Consider the following 22,051-nt stretch of genomic DNA (forward strand, 5'->3'; position numbering starts at 1 on the left):
CATAATGCGGTTCATAGAATACATCTACTTACCAAGTTTGAACAGTATAGCTTTTATAGTTTCGGAAAAAAGTGGCTGTGACAGAATCGGACAGACAGACGGACATGACGAATCTATAAGGGTTCCGTTTTTTGCCATTTGGCTACGGAACCCTAAAAAGTGTAGTTGAGATTATCACCTATACACCACCATATTACAATAAATAGTTATAACCGAGCAAAGCTCGGTCGCCCAGGTACTATACTTAGATATTAGGAGGTTTCGTCATCATATTCCTCGCGCTAGTCGCGCTGTCCCGGCATTTTTGCTACGGCTCATGGAGCCTGGGGTCTGCTTGGCAACTATTCCCTAGAATTAGCATAGGCACTATTGAGGCACTATTAGTTTTTACGAAAACGCTTCCAACCCAGAGGGTAAACTAGGCCTTATTGGGATTAGTCCGATTTTATAACGAGGTTTTCTTTCACCGAAAAGCGGCTGGTAAATATCAAATGATATATTTCGAACATAAGTTCCGAAAAACTCATTGGTACGAGCCGGGATTTGAACCCGCGATCTTCGGATCGCATGTCGCACGCTCTTACCGCTAGGCCACCAGCGCCTTTTATTGGAAGGTTTAATGAATTAAAATTATATTCATGTTAATGTGGCTGTAGACGATTTGAGTTAACCGCAGGCTTAAACCGCGAGCCACTTTGAGAAACAATCTAGTACGTTACATTCTTGTGCGTCTGCGTAGCAACATTTTATTCTCCTATTTGTTGTTATACTTTATGTATTTTAGAATGCACATAATTACTCTTTGTAAGGACTAAGTGCTGGTACCGTATTCGCTTGATTTAATGCACAGACATTTTATGACGTAAGTATTATTAACGTCTACTTACAACTCTACATTGCTCATAGGACTCATTAGAACGTAATATGTTGGTCTTTGACTCTTTGAACTACACTACTTACATCAGAAAGAGAATCCAAAGCGTGAGTAAAACAATTAACCCAAAACAAAAGTAAGTTAGTTTGTAGCCGTAGGTTAGGTAATATGCTGAGAATGCTTACCAAATACGGGAAATGAGTTCACGGCTTTCAGCTTAGCAGGTGCATCTAAGCTGATGGACTTAATGTATTCATCGCCCAATCCTATTATGCGTCCTCGATGTTTATTCGCACGTAATCCATTATATACTATGTATAACTTACATGCTTTATTGTCTGTATGACAAAAGGAGATGAAGTGTTTCATTCAATCTCATTCCCGCATTCCATTTGAGCTGAATGACTGGCAGGCAGAAAATTAGTTTTAAAGCAGTGTCGACAAAATCTGGCTCATTTGTCTGTTAATTGGCTACAGATGTCACGATTTTTGAGCAATTTGTCATGATTGGCTCTGAATACTTGGTTAATTGCCTGCTTGTTTTGTAAGTTAGGTATGTAAACTCCGACCAGAAATATATGATCATTGTCAAGCGGGCGCTGTTATTCTCATGTATAGGGTAACAGTTCAGTTTAGTATGAAAAATTTAGTTCCAAAGAAATTGCGCAATATGACGCGTCATCATATATTACTGGTCAGGCTTTAGACAGGTATCTACTTGGTGAAGTAGAATAGATGTATTAAATTACTTTCCTTTACACGCTCCAATTTTCTTTAAACCCAAAATCGTACAAAAATTCCATTATCTTAATCAGCATCACATCTATATGAACCGTAACTTTTTCATAACTGATAACTTATACTAAGCTTTGTCCCGGAGCTTGGGCTTCTTTATCTACCTTTTCTATCTTTCTCTGGTTTTTACTTCCAAGTAACTTACCTGTACATAGTATCACATTTACTGTTCTTCAGGTATTTCTCGACCATTAATTGTCAGCTATTTTTGGGAGTCAGATAACAATTTGCTCAATATCAACAATATTGTTATTTACTGAGTTTTTTTCGTAGTTGGGGTATGGCTGGACAGCGCCGCGGCGTTGCCGCGCGCACCGGCCGCCAGAGTCGACGATGTCCGTGAGCAGCGACATCCGCTTTACCCGCCGCAAGCTCAGCCGGCCATGCCGCGGCTGCTGCGCCGCGCTGGCTGCACTGCTCGTGCTGCTTTTGTTGGCTGCCGTCGCCGTTTACCTTGGACGTTAGTACTATTTTACTATATACCTGCTGCTTTTGTGGGAATATCTGGTTTGAAGGGCAACCGCAGAAAGTTGTCGTCTTGACTTTGACTATTTTACAATGCTTACCATGTACAAAAAAAACGTGCCGTGGTAATCGTTTGTTTGTTAAGTGCTCATGAGTCAACTCCAACTCTAAAGATACATTTAAAAGCAACGCGCGTTCTAAAACAACAAACGATTACTTTTCTTTAAAATCCGGTTCGAAGGATCACATCTACAATCAATGTTAAGTATATTTAACATATCAGTCTGATATTATCATTATGTACAGTCAGCGTCAAATACTTCGTAGCAGTCAAAGTGGCCAAATAGTTCGGTACACCATACTAAATATATGGTGTACCGAACTATTTGGCTACTTTGACTGCTACGAAGTATTTGACGCTGACTGTACAAACCAGACAACCAAATTATACTGCAGCAATATATACTAATTCTTAATTACACTTTAAAGCCTTTAAAGGTTTTTATTATCACTAACCCAAACAAATAACAAGTAATTAATTATAAATTTAAATGTGATAATGTAATTAATATGAATTTGTAATAATAATTAACTGGTACCTGACATGTAAAATTATTTAAGCATAGATATGTACATTTATTTATTGACTTGTAAAATTTGCCCTTTATCAATAAAACATCTGAATCTGAATCTGATTCGAATTCGGTTCGCAAGACCATAACAACGCATAACGTCATTAAAAGACTATCTACAGTCATTAGTATTTTATACAATCGTTATATAATAGAGAGCTATTCAGTCGAGTACCGTATCGTATTTAGGCAACGAAGCTTGCCGAGTTGCCTAAGTGAGGTACCAGATTGAAAAGCTTGATTATATCACTATTGTATACAATACTTTTTCTACGAGTCAACAAAAATAATACTTTAAACTAATAAAATCTTATAGGTAAACAAATCAAAAGTAGGGTAAAGGCACCAGTAGTCAGCCTCTTTACGAAATATCTATGTATGGATATTAAGAATAAAACGTTATTGAATTTTGCTTTTGGAAATATTCCATTAAATATAATGAAAGGGCATTTTTGCCAATAATCACCCCCCTGTGTACCAATCCCACTGTACAGCCAACCCATTATTAAAGGCTGACTAGTGGGTTCCGAGTCCCGCCCGGCCGCCGGGACCTGGCGGGGTGGTCAACGATACCTTCTCGTAACTCATGAGGCCCTGGTATTTGATCCATGCTAAATTCCATTTTCAGAAAGTTTTTGTCTCAATTTTGGCCACCGTATAGCCTATGGAGACTAACAAACAACGGTAAGCGGTTTTCGTAGTCTATGGATGTTGCTATATTAAGGGTGTCACATGTACGTTTATGACTTATGATTTTTATTACTTAAAAAACTGCCGTGATCCGTCCCCTATCGTGCTGACTACAACCGATTTTCATGTTTTGAAACTTTTGGACTATTTACTGCCCTCAAATGTCTAAATAATTCGTCTCGTTTTAGGTTTTTTACTACGTCGAGAAGGGGAAAAAAAACTCAATGCCTCGAGTATTCGAGAAATGAATCCCTTGTGATAAGTACAAAGAAAACACGCGTATAACACGTGGTGTGTCTATAGTGTATTTTTTTAGATAGTTAAATTAATGTAAACAATTTTTTTTTACATATTCAGGTACTTAAAACATTTATTACAGTTATGAAGCAATTGTTTCTACTGTACAATCTAAAAATAAATAATTAATTTGAGCTATCGTTTTATTTCCTCCTTTTGACCGCGGCAAGCTGTGATTGGTCAATTTCATTATAGTTGACTAAACCGTTTCGAAATGATTATTATAAGTAGTTGAGTTGGGAGCCCATACATGAAAAGTACTCAAGTACAGTTTGGTAAACGAAATCTTAATTCAACCATTACAGTCAACGAGCAGATTTTTTTTATCGTACCAACTGCAGCTCTGACTATACTTTTTCTACGCCAGCAGCACTCTTTATTTGTCGCCAGTGAGATCGAAATCAACTTTCATAAGACGCGCGGCGCGTGGGGCCCTGGCGCCCTTGTCTATAGGATCCTAAAAGCAATGTTCTTAGGAATATTCATACAATATTATGCAACTGTTGTTGTTTTTTAATTTTGACATCTAGGCAAAGATCTACAAACCAATTTTTCTTTGATTTTATCAAATTTTATTTATAATTTAAGATGTTTGCTGCTGTCTTAAAAAAATATTCTTTACAACGGTACATAATTTGGTATTAAAATTCTCGGGCCTAACAACTTCTCCTCTTGAATTTTAAGAACCCTTATTATGTAGCTGTTGCATAATAGTACATTACGATACAAGTGCGAAAAATAGGAAATTCGAAACGAGTGGCGATAAATTAAAACACGACCGAAGGGAGTGTTTTAAATCGACACGAGTTGCGAATTACCTATTCGCACATGTATCGTACAACGTTTTACAGTACATATGGCCCTTTAAATGTTCGACACAGTAACGTAATATGCTAATTTTCGCACTAGTGCGGTAAAGTAGCACCATATGTACTGTAAAATACTATTATAGTTATCGTAGTAATGCATCCTCGACAAAGGTTAGTTAGGGCCGCAGGTCGTTAGGTGTAACTTACCATATGTACTTGCCTTAAACAGATTCACGTTAAGTAGTTTTTTAAAGATAAAGAGAATTTATTTTGCATTAAACATTACCAGGTACAAGGTCTTAATAATAGGTACATATTGTTCACGATAGTTAAATTGCTTCATAAGAAAACATTAACTTTAGAAAACGCAGGCAATTTTTATCTAGATCGGTGTCTTCAGTTGCTTCAAATATTACCTAAGCATGTCAAACTTTTTCATCTGATCTTGGCAAGATGATTAATTATGTAATTTGGCGATGTCGTTACTTAATAGTTACTAGAATGACAAGTCGTTCGTTCGTGCTTTTGATCAAAGAAATAAATACTGTTATCTTCTACTCTACATATAGGGTTACATAAAACACGTAATAAAAATAAGCGTTTCCGGCTCTGCTAATGACGGTCAAATACTTAATAATACATTACCCCAATTTGTCATAAAATAACATTTCTTTGACACACGCACTCTGCTTGCAAATTGTTAAACACAATTTGATATTATAATATAAAGTCCGTAAATGGTATACCTAATGATATAAATTATATAGCCAAACATTGTCGGGTTTTGGTTTGTGTTACGTCGTTATTAATCGACCACATCTTCCACGTTTATTTCCGAACAAGACCTTACTTCGAGGCATCTTTCTCGTCATCGTCTATTTATATGCAAATTCTCACATCATAACTCACTGTCTAACATGAGCAAATAATTAATAGTTATTAGTCAGACTTGATGTTTTTGATAAATGGTTCTGCAACTATACGGCATTGTTAGTAAACAGTGTAGTGCTCATCAAGGCGGAGGCGGCGACATTTACCAGCGCAGGCGGCGAAGGGCGGAGCGCAGCGCTTTTGTCCCCATTGTTTACTTTACAAACGCCTAACAAGCACCAGTATAAATATGAACATATAATTTGTAACAACTACTCCCAATCGAATATCTCTGTTACTTTGGTTGACTGGTGTAATTGTTCGATAAGCGGTCGGAATAAAAGTACGGACTACGGACAGCCCGTCACCGCTAGAACGCAAAGGCCGACTACTTGCTCGGTGCGAATGGCCTTGCGATTGAGACAAGTGGACGATTGTATATGAATATGAACCACTCAATGATGTTTTCATCATGATTAAAGATAAGCAAAATTTACTGCAGCATAGAACAGTTACGAACAATTAACAAAACAATGTGACTTTCGCATTAGCGAACAGTTAATACACACTGCACAGAGTCATTAAGCGTAATGGACAGGACCCAACATAGCGATAGTGTAACGGTCACAAATGTCACAATCTACACACGTAGGAACCTTAAAATTTGATTACACTCCCAAATATACCTATATATACTAATTATGCTTATGTTTATCCTCTTTACAGACATGTACCTGTTTGGCGATCCTCTAAACCGGCAAACATTCCGAGGCTCGTTTGTGACGGCCTGGGGGGAGGAGGGGGAAGAGCCCAAGGGCAATCACACACGGGAGGGAGCCATGCGGCAAGCCCTGCACGATCTCTACCGGAATTCTGAGCTTCGGTCCTGTTTTGTGTCTGCGGATGTACTTGCTTTGGACAGGTAATTATGATTATGTAACTACTAGTTATGTACTTTCGTTGTAAAGTTCAATAACTATTATGTTCTAAGGCACAATTTGATTTGAATCAATGACAGTTCGTCATTTGGAGACAATATGGTGGTATTTCGCTATTTCGTCATTCGGCTAGTCGGGTTGACAGTTTTCTTACAAATATCAAAAGTGGAAAAGTGGAGTGGAAAGTCATGATCTAACATTCTAACGAGTCAAATAGGATCCTAATATTTTTTTAAGGGCAGTATTAATTTATAGATGGCAGAAATGGACGTATATGGCCAATTTCGTAATGTCACAAGCCACAATCTGTCAAAAAACAAAGTCGAATACCATTCCCGAGTTTCATAAGACCTCTAAGCACGAGTTAGTTATTTGCTACCAGCATTGTAAAATTGCGGTCGTGTTTGGCGAACCTACTTGCAGCAAAATCTGAGAGTTGTTTTGTCACAGCTACAATAAATGGCATGAGCTAATAGTGAATGATTAATTTTCCGGTGAACGGATTCAGGAAAAACTTCTTGTTTGTCATTATTGAAATAAGGTGTTACATAAGGAGGTGTTCAGCGCCGGTATCGGCACTCGATCGTTTCGAATGCACCAACATCGATATGGTAGCTTATAGAGAAAGTTCACTTTCTTGTCATCTCGACCAGGTCGGAGCGTGCCACACTGTTGTAAATTGTAAACAAGCAAAAGCACGTATTAACTTGAAACTGTGCTTAATAACCGCGAAGTTTTCTAAAGAAACGTTATTACTATGATTATTTAATATTGCTGTGTTTATTAGACAATGTTAATAGACGGTTTAAATCTGATTTCTCTCATTTAATTGACCTGCCGCGCAAACGTGATAAGTTAGTCATGTCATGTATTTACTTACACGCAATCATTAATATGGCTATAATTGCATATTCAAAAGTTTGATTAGAAATAAAACCAATCTAACCAACGACCTCAACCTCAACCAAAATATAAAATGCTATCACCTCGTCAAGATAGGTACTTAGGTAGGAACCCACAGATAGTGGTACTATGTGATGATGATGATACTCATGACCGATTTCGGCCACAGTGACTGTGTGTTCTGGAGTAGTCATTTTTGTAGCTTTTCCACTCTCTGGTGCGCTTTTAGATGGCTCGCGTACCCACCCAACCTTCCTACTAAATTACCGAGCGCATTTTGGGCACGTCAACTCACCACCTAGGTACATAATTGTAGTAAATAGAGGTACTATGACTATGTAGTATCTATGTAAGTAGAATTTGTAGATATTATTTTATGTGCATACCGTGTCATGTTAGCGGGCGTGTATTATGAGATTACCGCGTTAAGGCATAAATGTGCATACTTCTACTTCTTATCATTTATGTAAATGTTTGTAACTTTTTAAAGTTGCCCTCAACACATCAGTTCATAGAAAGCCTTCCGATGGATACATAAATAAATGAAATAAATTACTATGTGACCAACCCCGAAATCGCGAAAAAAAAATTAACTCTCCCATAGAAAATGTCAAGGTCAGACAGCCGAAATGTATGAAACAGCAAATTTTTTTTGCGCTCCGTGGTTGGTTACATAGTAAAAGTTGCTCGGTATTATTATTATACCTCGTAAATTATTACAGATGACTAAATAAACGTATACAGATACGTTAGGTTAGGTACTACGGTACTATACCGGGTGTTTCCTGTAGCACGAGCAAATAATTAAACCATATATTGTACTCCTGAATAGATATAACTTGTGATTAGCAACTTTTAAAAATTATGAAATCATTATATTTTATCTTTTTCAAACAAATTTAATATTATTTTCAATGTACGCTGACATCAGTGTGTTTGACGTTGCTTGTCACGCTTTAAACGTAAGAAAATTCGCAATACATTGCGTCTTAGAATTAACTTCAATCTGTAATAAAAATTAAAACATTTAAAACACAAGTTATTTTTAAAAGTTGCTGAACAAATGTTGGTGAGTTTGAGGAGTACAGCCTACAGTTTAATTTATTGCTCATGTTACAGGAAACACCCGGTATAGAGACGAGATAGACACCGTCCCCTATATGAATATATATAATTTTGACTCTTGGAGACCCTATACATCTCTAAGGATAATTTGATAAACTATATAGTCTTTTAGTTCAGACACTTAGAGACATTGGCACCTCTAAATAATTTTAGATTGTTTTTTTTGTACCTGTTTGTGTTTTTTAAACATTATTATTCCGTTTTTTTTTTTGTAATACGACATTAAGAGACTTTATACATCTCTAAGTAATAATAATACTTTCGTTTGCATTGACATTTTCAGTTAATTGTATTTTATAATTGCTGATGTGCTTGTTTCTGCTTGTATGTAAATTCCATGTTGACGTGTAAAAGTGCCCATGTGGCCTATTTGCTGAATAAATGTTGAAGTTGAAATTTAAGTTATAGTACCTAATTGATTAGTAGGCATTACTCAAAAGAGCAATTGCACCACTTATGGCCACTTACAAAAGATCTGTGATCGCGTGTGAGAGGGCTAGGTTTCATTAGCGGTAATGCGGTGCGCTACGATTATGGGCATTATGTAGGCTGCGTAATCACCCCGACATATGTATTGTTATATTGACATGAGAAAGTTTATACGTGGTATGTTCAAAGCTTTGCGCTTTCTATGTATGGCATGTCGTTGAAATACAGTGAAGGTCGATCTACAAACGTTCGCGGGGGTCTCACGCAGACCTTTCTTTACGTGGCTCGAATTCTAAAGTACCTAAATGAAACCACACGGAAAATGAGAAATTGCTTATCCGTGTCGCGGTTTGTTACGAGATACCTTGGGTAAAATGAGAATAAACGGTGCTAAATAAACAATGGAGAAATAAAAATAGAAATTTATTGAATAGGCAGACGTAAAATAAAACTTTTTATGCTTAGGTTATATTATTATTTAACTTTACCGAGAGAAAGCTACATATCTAACATCATTGCTAAAAACGTCATTATTACAGGTACTTATGTATTATTATGTTATAATTGTTATATTATAAACATTGCAACAATTCGGTAAGTACTTAATGTGCTGTAAGTAGACTCTTTATGGTTCATAAACGAAATTAACAACACCGTGTTACGTACGGCGGTTCCTATATTGACGTTCCGGTATACTTATACACTTACATACGTGCATGCCGGTAGCTGCCTACATTCTCCTTAACAAGTACTTTTCCGATTGTAGCTTCCGAGCCTTCGGACGATTATTTCTGGAAATAAATACAAGAAAACAGATTAGGAACCTAGAAGATATGTAGATTCCTTAAGTAAAAACAAAACCGATAGGTTGAGACTTGTTTACGAGTCTCCGGCAAGCTCGGCCGAATTTTACCTTCCCATACAAACGGAGTTTCGTTTTCATTTTAAAACTATGTGTGGATTGTAATGATATCTAGCGCTAAAATTAGTTTATATCTTATAAAAAAACGAAATATGCAGAGCAAAAGCTAGTTTTGTATGGAAATCTTAAATTCTTAATTTTTTTTAACTATGGTATGTAAAGCTACATCAATCAATCTAGCTGGACGTTTTAAAATGAGAGCGTAACTACGTTTTACGGTGATCTGAGCTTGCCGGGGACCCTTAATAGTAGATCATTTACCAGTAGGTAGGTAGGTAAATATGTAATTATGCACCTACCTACAGTACCTACACCTAGCAGCAAATTGGCTACACTAAAAAAGACCAAGTAGTCTAGGTACCTACCTAAATAAAGAATATGAACCAGCCCAGTTTCGTTTCCTAATCGTTTTATAAATTCAATACTTGCTCGATTGAACTAAATTTAAATCAATGTTAATAGTTCTATCATTTTGTTACGAAACAAATGACATTTGACTTTAATCGTCAAGTCAATTTTGTTACGGCTACTAACCGCTTGATAACCGTAAAATGGATAGAAATGCTATAACGACTTTCAACTACTTACACCAAATTTAAAAGTGCGAGTCGGAGTCGCCCATGAAGGGTGCCGTACCATTTATAAAAAAAAAACTACTTACTAGATCTCGTTCAAACCAATTTTCGGTGGAAGTTTGCATGGTAATGTACATCATATATTTTTTTAGTTTTATCATTCTCTTATCTTAGAAGTTACAGGGGGGGGGGGGGGGGGGCACACATTTTACCACTGGAAGTGTCTCTCGCGCAAACTATTCAGTTTAAAAAATATATATATTAGAAACCTCAATATCATTTTTGAAGACCTATCCATATATACCCCACACGTATGGGATTGATGAATAAAAATTTTTGAGTTTCAGTTCTAAGTATGGGGAACCCCCAAAATTTATTGTTTTTTTCTATTTTTGTGTGAAAATCTTAATGCGGTTCACAGAATACATCTACTTACCAAGTTTCAACAGTATAGCTTTTATAGTTTCGGAAAAAAGTGGCTGTGACAGAATCGGACAGACAGACGGACATGACGAATCTATAAGGGTTCCGTTTTTTGCCATTTGGCTACGGACTACATTAGTCCAATCCAAACAGTATTCTAAGCGTGCTGGCGCAGCGCTGGGACTCGCCTTTGTTCGCGCGCTGGGTACGGCTGCACGCGCCGCCGCTCGCCGCACCGCGCCGCTTTTAATTAATGTTTATTATTATTTTTATTTTATTTTTGTTGTTATAGGTGTCACTAACATAGATTTATAAGTTTTGCTGTGCTATGTACTAACACTAATATGGATTGTATTATTCGAATTAAAAATATTGAATTGAAAATTGAATTGAATTGAATTAGTTCCGTTTTTTGCCATTTGGCTACGGAACCCTAAAAAGAGGATGTCGGCTGAACCGATCATGTCCGCTATAGTTTTCATTGAAAATATTTACAAAGCCTTACTTGCATGATACTTTTCATTGTTTTTGAGCATTTATTTCCAATCACATCCCACATCATACGATTAAAGCGAAAAATAAATAGATACCCTAAAACATATTGTACAGGAATGACCACTTTCCATTCATATGTTGAAACATTAAAGAGCCATATGTACTGTAAAACGTACGATACGATACGACGTTGTACGATACACCTGCGAATGGGTAATTCGCAACTCGTGTCGATTTAAAACACTACCTTTGGCCGTGTTTTAATTTATCACGTATAAAATATAGCTATCATACGTTGTTCCGTTCTGACTAGAAAGGAGGTCAGAAAGAAACTAGATTACACACTGGCATAAAATTAGCAACCAACTTAAAAAAAGTAGGTATTAGTGTTAATTAGCTTTTTTGAATAATTGTCAACAAATCGTAAACATTACAAAACATATTGACCTTTTTATCTTCACAATAATCTCAATATAAATATAATAAAAATACAACTTTGGGAACAAATCCAATTATTATAAATGTACATTTTACAATCTTCCATCTTCTTTGAGTTAAGTCTTTAGAGATCAAACTATAATAACAGCTTTAACTTTATGAACTTTATAACACTTCTTACTTAAGGGAAATATTCGTTGCCTAAGTATAACGACTAAGATAATTATTAAATATTTTATCTACACACATATCATAAACCCTATATGATGCCTTCAAAATCCGTAAGTAATGGCCAACATTACGATAAACTGTTTTGTTACAACAAATTTCTTATCTGTGATGATGTTGTAATTGCTTCATAACTACATCAAAATCGATTTGGTAATGACTTTCAAATTTGGAACATCTCTGAAAAAAAAAGTATTCTATTCTAATATCAGTCGAGATGTCATTTTGTTCGAAATAAAATGTCGATTGCATACAATTTTGACAAATCTCGCATATTAGTTTGTATCGAATGATACGGAAATAGGCCCTAGTTTTTCTCTGAATTAAAAAAAAAAACTACAGATGCGTGACATGCGTGAAAAAAGTTTTTATTTACCGCCATTTGACGGACAGTTTACCTTTTAATAAGTTTTAAGTATAAAATTAATTTGTTTTGTTATTTATAAAGTAACTATAGCAGAGACTAGAGCTAGGAGGTCGTGGGTTCAAATCCTGGCTCGTACCAATGAGTTTTTCGGAACTTATGTACGAAATGTCATTTGATAATTACCACTAGCTTTTCGGTGAAGGAAAACATCGTGAGGAAACCTGCACACATCTGCGAAGAAATTCAAAGGTGTATGTGAAGTCCCCAATCCGCATTGGGCTAGCGTGGGGACTATAGCCCGAGCCCTCTTGCACATGAGAGGAGGCCTGTGCCCAGCAGTGGGACGTATATAGGCTGAATTATTATTATTAACTATAGCAAAAGTTTCGTGTAAAATTATCGATAAAAATATTTCGAAGACGCCACCACATATCCGCGAGTTCCGCCAAGAGAGCAACGATGCCCCAACGTTGGTTGTAATTTGGGTTAGTGAATGTATCATAGAAAGTTTATAATATGTGTGTGTATATATAATTAGGCATTAAAACACTCGTGTATTTTAATGCCTTTTATTATGTAGCAGTCACATAAACTGCTATTACATTGTATGTCTTTTGTACAACATATGCAAGAACCAATTCTTGCATATGTAGTACAAAAGACATCAACGAGTCTCTAACCCAACAGGTCTGTACTTTTGGGTCTGCGAGAGTGCGGGACTTAGGTTATCAATTGATATCTATAATATTTTTCAAATAGCTTGGGTACGGTGTATCTCGATACAATTTATAACCTTAAAACGCAAAATCTCGTAAAATTGTATTGAGATGACATCTGTCACCATACCTAAGTTGTTTGAAAAATTGTATCCCATCAACAACATTTTCATGTAAAATGTTGCCAAGACGAAACCATAAGGCTCGCACTGTCAAAAAGTTATCTGATCTCTTGTAGAGCTAGCCAATTGAAACGGCCAAGCCACATAATTTGACTCAGGTGTAGAATTTGTGAAGTTAGGGCTTGTAGAGTAGAAGCTTGGCACTACGAGAGATCAGATAACTTTCTGACAGTGCGAGCCTTATGGTTTCGTCTAGGCAACATTTTACATGAAAGTGTTTTTGATGGGATTTCACTTCTGTTTCTATGTAGCTTATGACAATCTTCCATCCCCTAATTTAATGGGTTGGAGGTTATTTACTATTAAAAATCCTGAAATACTTATCTGGGATCTTTTATACAATCTGCTTTTTTTACTCATTCCCCATACAAACTTCAACCTTTTTTACCCCTAACGCCCTTTTCCTCGCCCTTTTCATTCATACGGGGTGATTTTGGGGTTGAACATTATTCTATATCCTTTCTCATAACAAAAACTATTTTCATAACATATTTCAACAAAATGGAATTCTGCGGTTATTGATTCCCCATACAAATCCACCGCCTTTTTCACCCCCTTTTTGGTTTTAAAATTCACTCAACTCGTAAGGGTAACTGAATAAGTTTTGGGCAAAAATTTCATTTTTGGTACAAGCGATCAAGACAAGTTTGAAAACCCCAAACACAATTAGGTTGTGTTGTTTTATCACAAAGTTCCTATGACCACCTCCTGTCTCCATCATCAGATCAGCTCGATGGTACCATAATATTGCATTATCACCCGACTACCATATGTGTGCATATTTTCAGCTCAATTGGTAATCGAGAAGTGTGTCATATTTAGCTTCCAAGATTTGACAAATACTAACTGACAAACTTACAATAAGTACTAACAGGGCAAGCTAAATAAAAGCTTGTAAAAATCGGTTTAAGGTATATTAAAACAAGAATTTATTGTATTTCTAAATATCTTTGCGAGCAGATCAGATCGGAATAATGTTGCATTTGCGTTTGTAATTGTTTTAAATCTATGTATCAATAAGTTATAAGTTAGCACGATATGAAGTGAATTACGAAATCACGTTCATCACGCGATTAACGGTAGACGGAAGATTTGTCTTGTTCTGCCAAATAATGTCAGAAAGTGACATATGCTTGTCGTTACGCGAAAAGCGTGACCATAGTCAAGCCAGCGCAGCAGAAACGAGTAAAACGATCGTTGTTTTTCAGTGCGGAGGAAGGTACGCGCGTGCACTTCGAGGTGTCGTTCGAGCCGATCTTCACAGCGGTGAGCACGGGCGAGGTGGTCGCGGTGCTGGCGCGAGAGTTTAATGCGCCCACTGGCTACTTCAACGTGACCGTGCTGCCGGAGACGCTGCACATTGAGGTAACGTAGCTGATCGTACAATGTGACATGTCAAGTCGATCCTCTCGAGAGCACGGGGTAGCCGCGGTGCTGCTGGCGCGCGAGCTGAATGCCCCCACCGCATGCCTTCAACATGACTGTGCTGCCGGACACGCTGCACATTGAGGTGACGTGAGGTGTTAAGTCGCGCGAGTAGAACACCCCCAAATTGTAGTAGCAATGTCACCGCGCGCGTGCTGCCACTGCACATCAAAGTAACGTACCGTATAACTACGGACCAAGCAACTGGAATGTCGTCGTTCAGGCGTGAACATTATTTCAATGTCTCAATTCTGAGGCAAACTATTTTCATAAAAGGAACAAAAACTCAAGCAACACCAAAAAGGAGATTGGTATTTATATTTAATTACGCGTTGAACTGGACCATAGTCGTAGTACTGGAATTGAGTTGGGTTGGGTGGTTTTATCATAGTTGGTTATTCCGTGTGGGGTGCTGAGTCGATCCTTAGGGGTTTACAGGACCACAAGGTAGCCACGATGTTTATTCAGATAAATATTGCTTAAATTAGGCTCATACTTCATATTTTGTTTCAAATGGTTCTTTCTCCTTGCCACACTTATTAAGAGGAAAGAGGACGACCGTTCTCCATACAAACGTAGTCCCCATTTTCCTCCCTGGATATCAACGTTATAGAAAATATTTTTAAAGTACATATGGAGCTATTTAACCGCACTAGTGCGATGATTAGCACATTACGTAACTATATCGAAAATTTAAAGGGTCATATGTATGATATGTACCTACCGAATACTGTAAAACGTTGTACGATACATGTTAGAATAGGTTTAGTTTATATACTATTAAGCAATAGTACATTGTGCAACTAGGGGGGTAAATGAAATTTTGGAAATTAGGATGGTGGAATTAAAGACCCGAGTTTACAATATTCTTACCCCCGGAGTTACACACAATGTTTCTCATTACACTTGCGAAGTAAAAAAATAAATATACGGTGACATTTCAAACATTCGTTGACAGGTTAGGTATCGAAGACCTATTCGACCATCAGCCACGATTGAAAATTACGTAAAAATATTTTGAACGGCTATTAAATTAATCAAATAAAATATTTTTAAACATAACAAAAATATTAATTTATAAACGTCAGTATTTTAAAAGTAAAACTCGTTTACGCTACTTGGTTTGTATGAATTAGTGACATTATTTTAAAAAAGCGATAACTCCCTAGGGAGTTATAGCTTTTTTTTCACAATCTATAACTTCCGCGGGAACAATATAGGCATTTGTTCTTCAGTACATCTGCATGAAATAAGATCTTTTTTGAGCAAGTGTGATGCAAAATTGATGTACTTATGCTCCTTCGGTTTTTTATTATTACTATAAATTTTTTTTATACTACGTCGGTGGCAAACAACCATACGGCCTGCCTGATGGTAAGCAGTCTCCGTAGCCTATGTACACCTGCAACTCCAGAGGAGTTACATGCGCGTTGCCGACCCTAACCCCACCCCCCTCGTTGAGCTCTGGCAACCTTACTCACGGGCAGGAACACAACACTATAATAGTTAGGAGTGAAAAACAAACCCGTACAATTGTTAATTGCTCCTTACTCTCATAATAATTAAAAATGCGATAACCAATCAAACAAAATGGGGCAGCGCAACCACGTCTATGATAGCTTGACAGCAAAATATTTTTGACACAATTTGATATGTTTAATATCCAGAGAGGAAAATTGGGACTAAGTACGTTTGTATGGAAAACGATAAGTGCGGACCACCCCGACTTTCTACAAAATGATTATTAAGTCTACGGGAAATCTTATTTTATCATCAGGTACTTCAATTCATCTGGTAATTTTGTGATAGGAGAAAGAAAAGTGCCCCTTCAAGTCAACTGCGCTGCACATATCAAAAATATCGAAATAGTTCCATATTGAGTTTATTTACATATTTATTTACCATTACACTATGGAACCCACCAGCGATGAGAATTGACAACATTTAAATTTTCTGACCCTATAATTTTATTGGTTCTCTACATTTTAATTGAAACGAGGAATACACTAATAACTTCATTAATCTGACGTTGTCTGTCATTGTCAATGTTTTAAACTGATCCGTTGTTGTTTTAAAACAATGTTGATAAAATATCAGATTTAGACGACGATTTGGATATTATAACCTGATTATAACGGATACTGATAGGTACATGAATACGATACCAGGCTTTCATACGGATACGACGGATCGACGGATAAACACTAACGAGTGTAATGTAATTAAATGTTTATACCGTTATCTTTGACGAATCATTTTGGCTATTTTTGCAGTAGGTAAGGGACGAAACAGTATTTGGTATACTTTGGAGGAGTATATAGTATATACCTCATCGATCTATACGGCTTTGTCCATTTTAAAAACAATTAGCAGATAGTAACTTAATTATGTAAATAAATTTATTTGTTTTGAAATTCAATAAATACGTCGTATTTAATTGACAATGTCAAGTCCAATATTATGACAGCAATTTTTTTTTCGTGATGAATGGCAATGGCATTTCACCTATTGTGCCGTAGAATTGGTAAAATTACATTTTTTTTTTAAATTCTTTTGTATTTTTTGTAATATGCCATATTATATTTATATTAATATATTGCAGTATTCAGGAAGCAAAATACTTTCAAACCGTATGTAAAATTTATAAAAATGAAATATTGTCAATTACGAAATATGGAGATGTATTTTAAATATGTGAAACATTTATAAGAAATAATTTTAGTAGCGAGTCAGTTTACAACCTCACCACCACAATAAAAAACCCAATAAGTAAGAGAAAAGGGTGTCTGGTCACGCGTGACCAAGTAGCATTGCATTAGCCAGCTTTTCGTGACTGGCTTTCATTATTAGGTACCTTCATAATGAGCTAAATTATTTAATATTTTTTAAGAAAAACAAACCGACTTCAATGAGGGAGACCGGTGAAAGAACGATTAATTGTTGATTTTAGATTTCATACAATGAAATTAAAAAGACAGCGTCCTACGCCTAATTATGTTGAAAAGGAGGTAACATGTTTTTTTTTGCCACTGCACCCACATTTCAGATTTGCCCTATGGTTGACTGGTAAGATACCCGCAATAGGGTATTCGACTGTATTTAAGATAAATTATTTCACACCATGTGTCGCCAACGTATTGCGAACCAGCTAATATTTGCCAACATCATGGAGTAGATGGCGCTAGTAGTCACGTTTAAGTTAAGTAACCGCTTCTAGGTTATTGGGATTTTTTGACGGAAGTTGAGAGGGTAGATGAGAACGACAGTAGGAAAAAGGAGGTTGTGTGCGAACAAATCTACGCGGCGGTGATATTTGCTTTTAGATCAAGTCAAGAACGTTCTTATGGTGTTATTAGAATAATGATGTGTCTCTGGTATATTGTGACCAACGTTATCAGTACTCAGAGTGAACAGTGATCCAGTGAGGCTAATATGAACTTAAGGTAAACTTTGTGTGAGGAATGGGGTCGCTATAAGGGAAGGTTTGGAGGCGACAATTAAGCTCAAGAAACCAGGTGGATAATCATGTGATACTCATGTTATATGTAGGTAATAAAGTCGGATACCAGCACAACTCATATCGTCATCTCACTAACATCCAGGCCTCGTATAGGTATGTAGTACATTTACATATCGCTTTCCAGTATCCGTAAAAGCATTAGCTCATTCGATAGGTTAATAAGTATGGTGAGCTTGACGACACCATGCATGAAATGCATGCACCAGATAAATTATTAAAAAAAAACTAAATAGGATAGAAATATAAAAATGCGCCTTGACAACCTAACTGCTTGGCAAAGAGAACAAAATGCCAAATGCATCATTGAAGAGTTCCGTTCTGTTCATCATCAGCAGTTCCACTTCATCAAATGTAAATACGTGATATTGTTAATGAAAATACTAAGATCACTATATATATATGCCTTTAACATTTGAGGATTTCCCTCGATTCCTCATGGACCCCATCGTCAGAACTCGAACTTGACAAAAATTTGTCTTGACAATCTAATTTGCTTAACAAACACAGCGAAGAGGACAAATCGCCAAACGTGTACTATACGTCGTTGAAGAGTACCATTCTGATCATCATCAGCAGTTCCACTTCATCAAATGTCACTTTTATAAATGTAAATGCTTGATTGGTAAAGAAAATACAAAAATCACTATATGTATGCCTTTCACATTTGAAGAGTTCCCTCGATTCCTTATAGATCCCATCATCAGAACTGAGTTTTGACAAAAACGGGACCAATCTGTATATATATATATAAATCATAAAAAATAATTTTGAAAATTGGTTCAGAAGTGACGGAGTTATGGAGTAACAAACATTTAAAAAAAAACATACATCCGAATTGATAACCACACGTTTTGTTTTGTTAGAAGTACATATTGGTTGAGGAGCCCAAGAGGGGATTTTTGTAGGTACTCGCGCGTGGTAGATTAAGATATGAGTGATATTTTGCTAACCGGTGGAGTCTACCTTAACCACTTTTAGCAGTCCATGTTGATCCGTTGGTTGGTAGGAGGGGGGTTCAACAAATTGTTAAGCGATTGTGGATTAGGTAATTTTAGTCCAAATTAATGCTATAATTGTGCTATTAGTAAATGTGACAATTGTTTGTACGCATTTTCTTAATCTGACGGTTACAATGTGAAAATCGGGCGTCGAACTTGTGTTCGTTAGATTATCCCTTATTTTTTCGCCATGTCCGTCTGTCCAGCTTTGCGCCGTGGTCGTTAGTGTTAAAAAGCTACAATTTGGCATGGATACATAAATCATACATGGCGACAGTAAAACAAAAACTCATTTTTTTTTTTTTGCTTCATCCCAATTTGTGAGGAATCGTTGGATAGGTATTTTAAAATGAATAAGGGTCTAAAAAAAAAAACATTTTTTGATAAAGTGAATAATTTCGGAAATAATCACCCCGAAAGAAAAATATGTGTCTCTAACTTGCCAAAAAATCGAGCTAAAGAAAGCTTAATAAATACTTACTTTCAATGAAAACTATAGCGAAAATGATCGGTCCAGCCGTTTTGAGTTATTGCAAAAAGTTTTCTCTTCTTAGTATAAAGACGTACAAAGCACGCTGCGAAGGTACTCCCTTATGCTTGTAATGTACATGCATAAGGGAGTACAAGATACTTACTAATAGTCCCCGTTTAGCTTATTCTGACAGCATGGTAGTTATGGAACCCTACACTGAGCATGCCCCGACATGCTCTTGGCCGAATCTGGAGCTACATAAACTAATTACAGGCATATTATACTTATGCCTTATCTTATTGTAAGTAGGTACAAAGTTTTAGAGCAATTCAACTAGTTGAACTAGTCATTTTAAAATGAGAGCGTAACTAGGATTGTATGGAGATCCGAGCTTGCTGCGGACTCTTAATAAATATGCCGAGAGAAGAATGTGGACTAGGTTTTTATGGAAACAGGATCGCGCGCCGTCGTTCACTTTATGTTATCCTTTCCTTTAGCAAGTTTGTTTAGTAATATTCTAAATATTCCAGGAAAGCACTGTGATATCATCGCAAGCGTTGCAAGAAACAGATGCAACGCCAGTAGACACGCCAACTACGGAACCTGTCACGGCAGAAACGGTCGAGGAGCCGCGAGAATGCGCCCCCGCTACGCTCTCGCTTTGCTCCACCCTGCCGTACAACGCCACCACGTATCCCAACCTCGTCGGCCATCAGAATAAGGACGCCTTGCTGAGAGATCTAGTCGCTTTTAGAGAACTCTTGGATGCCGAATGTTCTCATCTAGCTCAGGTAAAAAGTTTAATTCTAGAAACTATCACAGCAAGTTGCATTTGTAAGGAAAATTATAACACGTAGAATTCTATTAAAAGCAACTGTATCTGCCGAAACACTAAGTTAGCTATCCTAAGACTGAGATTATGCTTGGGTAACAACCCGATAAAGCTTAACAAGTGCCCTAGATTGGGGCAATTAACACACAATTTCAGGTGATACCTAATATTAATGTCTTGCGTAGAATACGAGTATTATACGGTTCTATGGTAATTATAATATTTTTTCTATTCGTCGACTTTAATGGTTGAATTAAGATTAATACTCAACTATTAATGACTTCATTACGAAATGAAGTTAAGTGAAGTCTCCAAAACCAAAGGATAGAAGTGATAGAACACCAGACATCTACGAGCTTTATTTTAATGAATAGTATAAATAGTATTTTATACAATCGTGATATAATAGAGAGCTTTTCAGTCGAGTACCGTGTTTTGGCAACGAAGCTTGCTGAGTTGCCAAAATGAGGTACGAGATTGAAAAGCTTGATTATATCACTATTGTATACAATACTTTTTCTACAAGTCAATAAAAATAATACTTTAAACTAATAAAATCATACAAGTAAACAAGCCAAAAGTATACAGCTATTTAAGATACGCGAGCAGCCGCGATACCTTCATACTCGTACGCACCGGGACCCGGCGGGGTGGTCAAACTGGTCAACGACACCTTCTCGTAACTCATGAGGCCCTGGTACTTGCTCCTTGCTAAATTCAATTTTTAGACAGTTTTTTCTCGATTTTGGCCACCGTACCCTATGGAGACTAACAAGCAATGGTACCTAAGCGGTTTTCGTAGTCCTTACAATTACAGTTTGGTATACGAAATCTTAATTCAACCATTACACTCGACGAGTAGAAAATAGTACATTACGATACAAGTGCGAAAAATAGGAAATTCGAAACGAGTGGCGATAAATTAAAAACACGACCGAAGGGAGTGTTTTAAATCGACACGAGTTGCGCATTACCTATTCGCACATGTATCGTACAACGTTTTACAGTACATATGGCCCTTTAAATGTTCGACACAGTAACGTAATATGCTACTTCTCGCACTAGTGCTATAAAGTAGCCCCATATGTACTGTAAAAAATATTTTAGTTGACTGATAGAAAAAGTATTGTATTATGCAATAATTGCAATAGTGATATGACTCAGCGGAGTGGCCTAATCACGTTACTCGGAGCTCTCCATTATGTCACGATCTCACGATTGTACAAAATACGAGTATGTGGTCACTTTTAATAACAAAACATCCGTGAGACACAGGCATATTAAATATGTTAAAACTGATCACTGACGTATTTTAAGATTTTTAAATCGCGCATGAAAACGCTCGACATGTTTCACTCCATACCGAGTAGTGTCGTCAGGAGCAGGAGCTTGCGTTGACGGACCGGCGCAGACTGCGCGGCGCGCTTAAGATACGTGAGTGACGCGTATGTGTTCAGTTTTTCACCTGTTGTTCACCCCGTGGACTTATTTGTATACGGCAATCACGTACCTACCTAACCATGTTTCAGTCACGGCCGAATTGCGTTGAACCCTGCCGTTAATTCGATCGGAAGTGTGAAATATTTCTTTTTTTCTGAATTTCTAAGAGATACCTCCGAATTTCTAAGAGA

General features: G+C 36.8%; 1 protein-coding gene across 1 annotated transcript in view; it reads left to right on the plus strand.

The window, feature by feature from the left end:
- Window positions 1–22,051, plus strand: part of LOC133533542 (atrial natriuretic peptide-converting enzyme-like) — a 51,480-nt gene that overhangs the window by 17,518 nt on the left and 11,911 nt on the right. The window contains exons 2-5 of the mRNA XM_061872527.1: window positions 1,943–2,129; window positions 6,159–6,354; window positions 14,382–14,538; window positions 20,119–20,379. Of these exons, the coding sequence (XP_061728511.1) occupies window positions 1,943–2,129; window positions 6,159–6,354; window positions 14,382–14,538; window positions 20,119–20,379 (801 nt within the window). The remainder of the gene's footprint in view (window positions 1–1,942; window positions 2,130–6,158; window positions 6,355–14,381; window positions 14,539–20,118; window positions 20,380–22,051) is intronic.

The sequence above is a fragment of the Cydia pomonella genome, unplaced genomic scaffold, assembly GCF_033807575.1.
Source record: "Cydia pomonella isolate Wapato2018A unplaced genomic scaffold, ilCydPomo1 PGA_scaffold_178, whole genome shotgun sequence".
Classification (NCBI taxonomy): domain Eukaryota; kingdom Metazoa; phylum Arthropoda; class Insecta; order Lepidoptera; family Tortricidae; genus Cydia; species Cydia pomonella.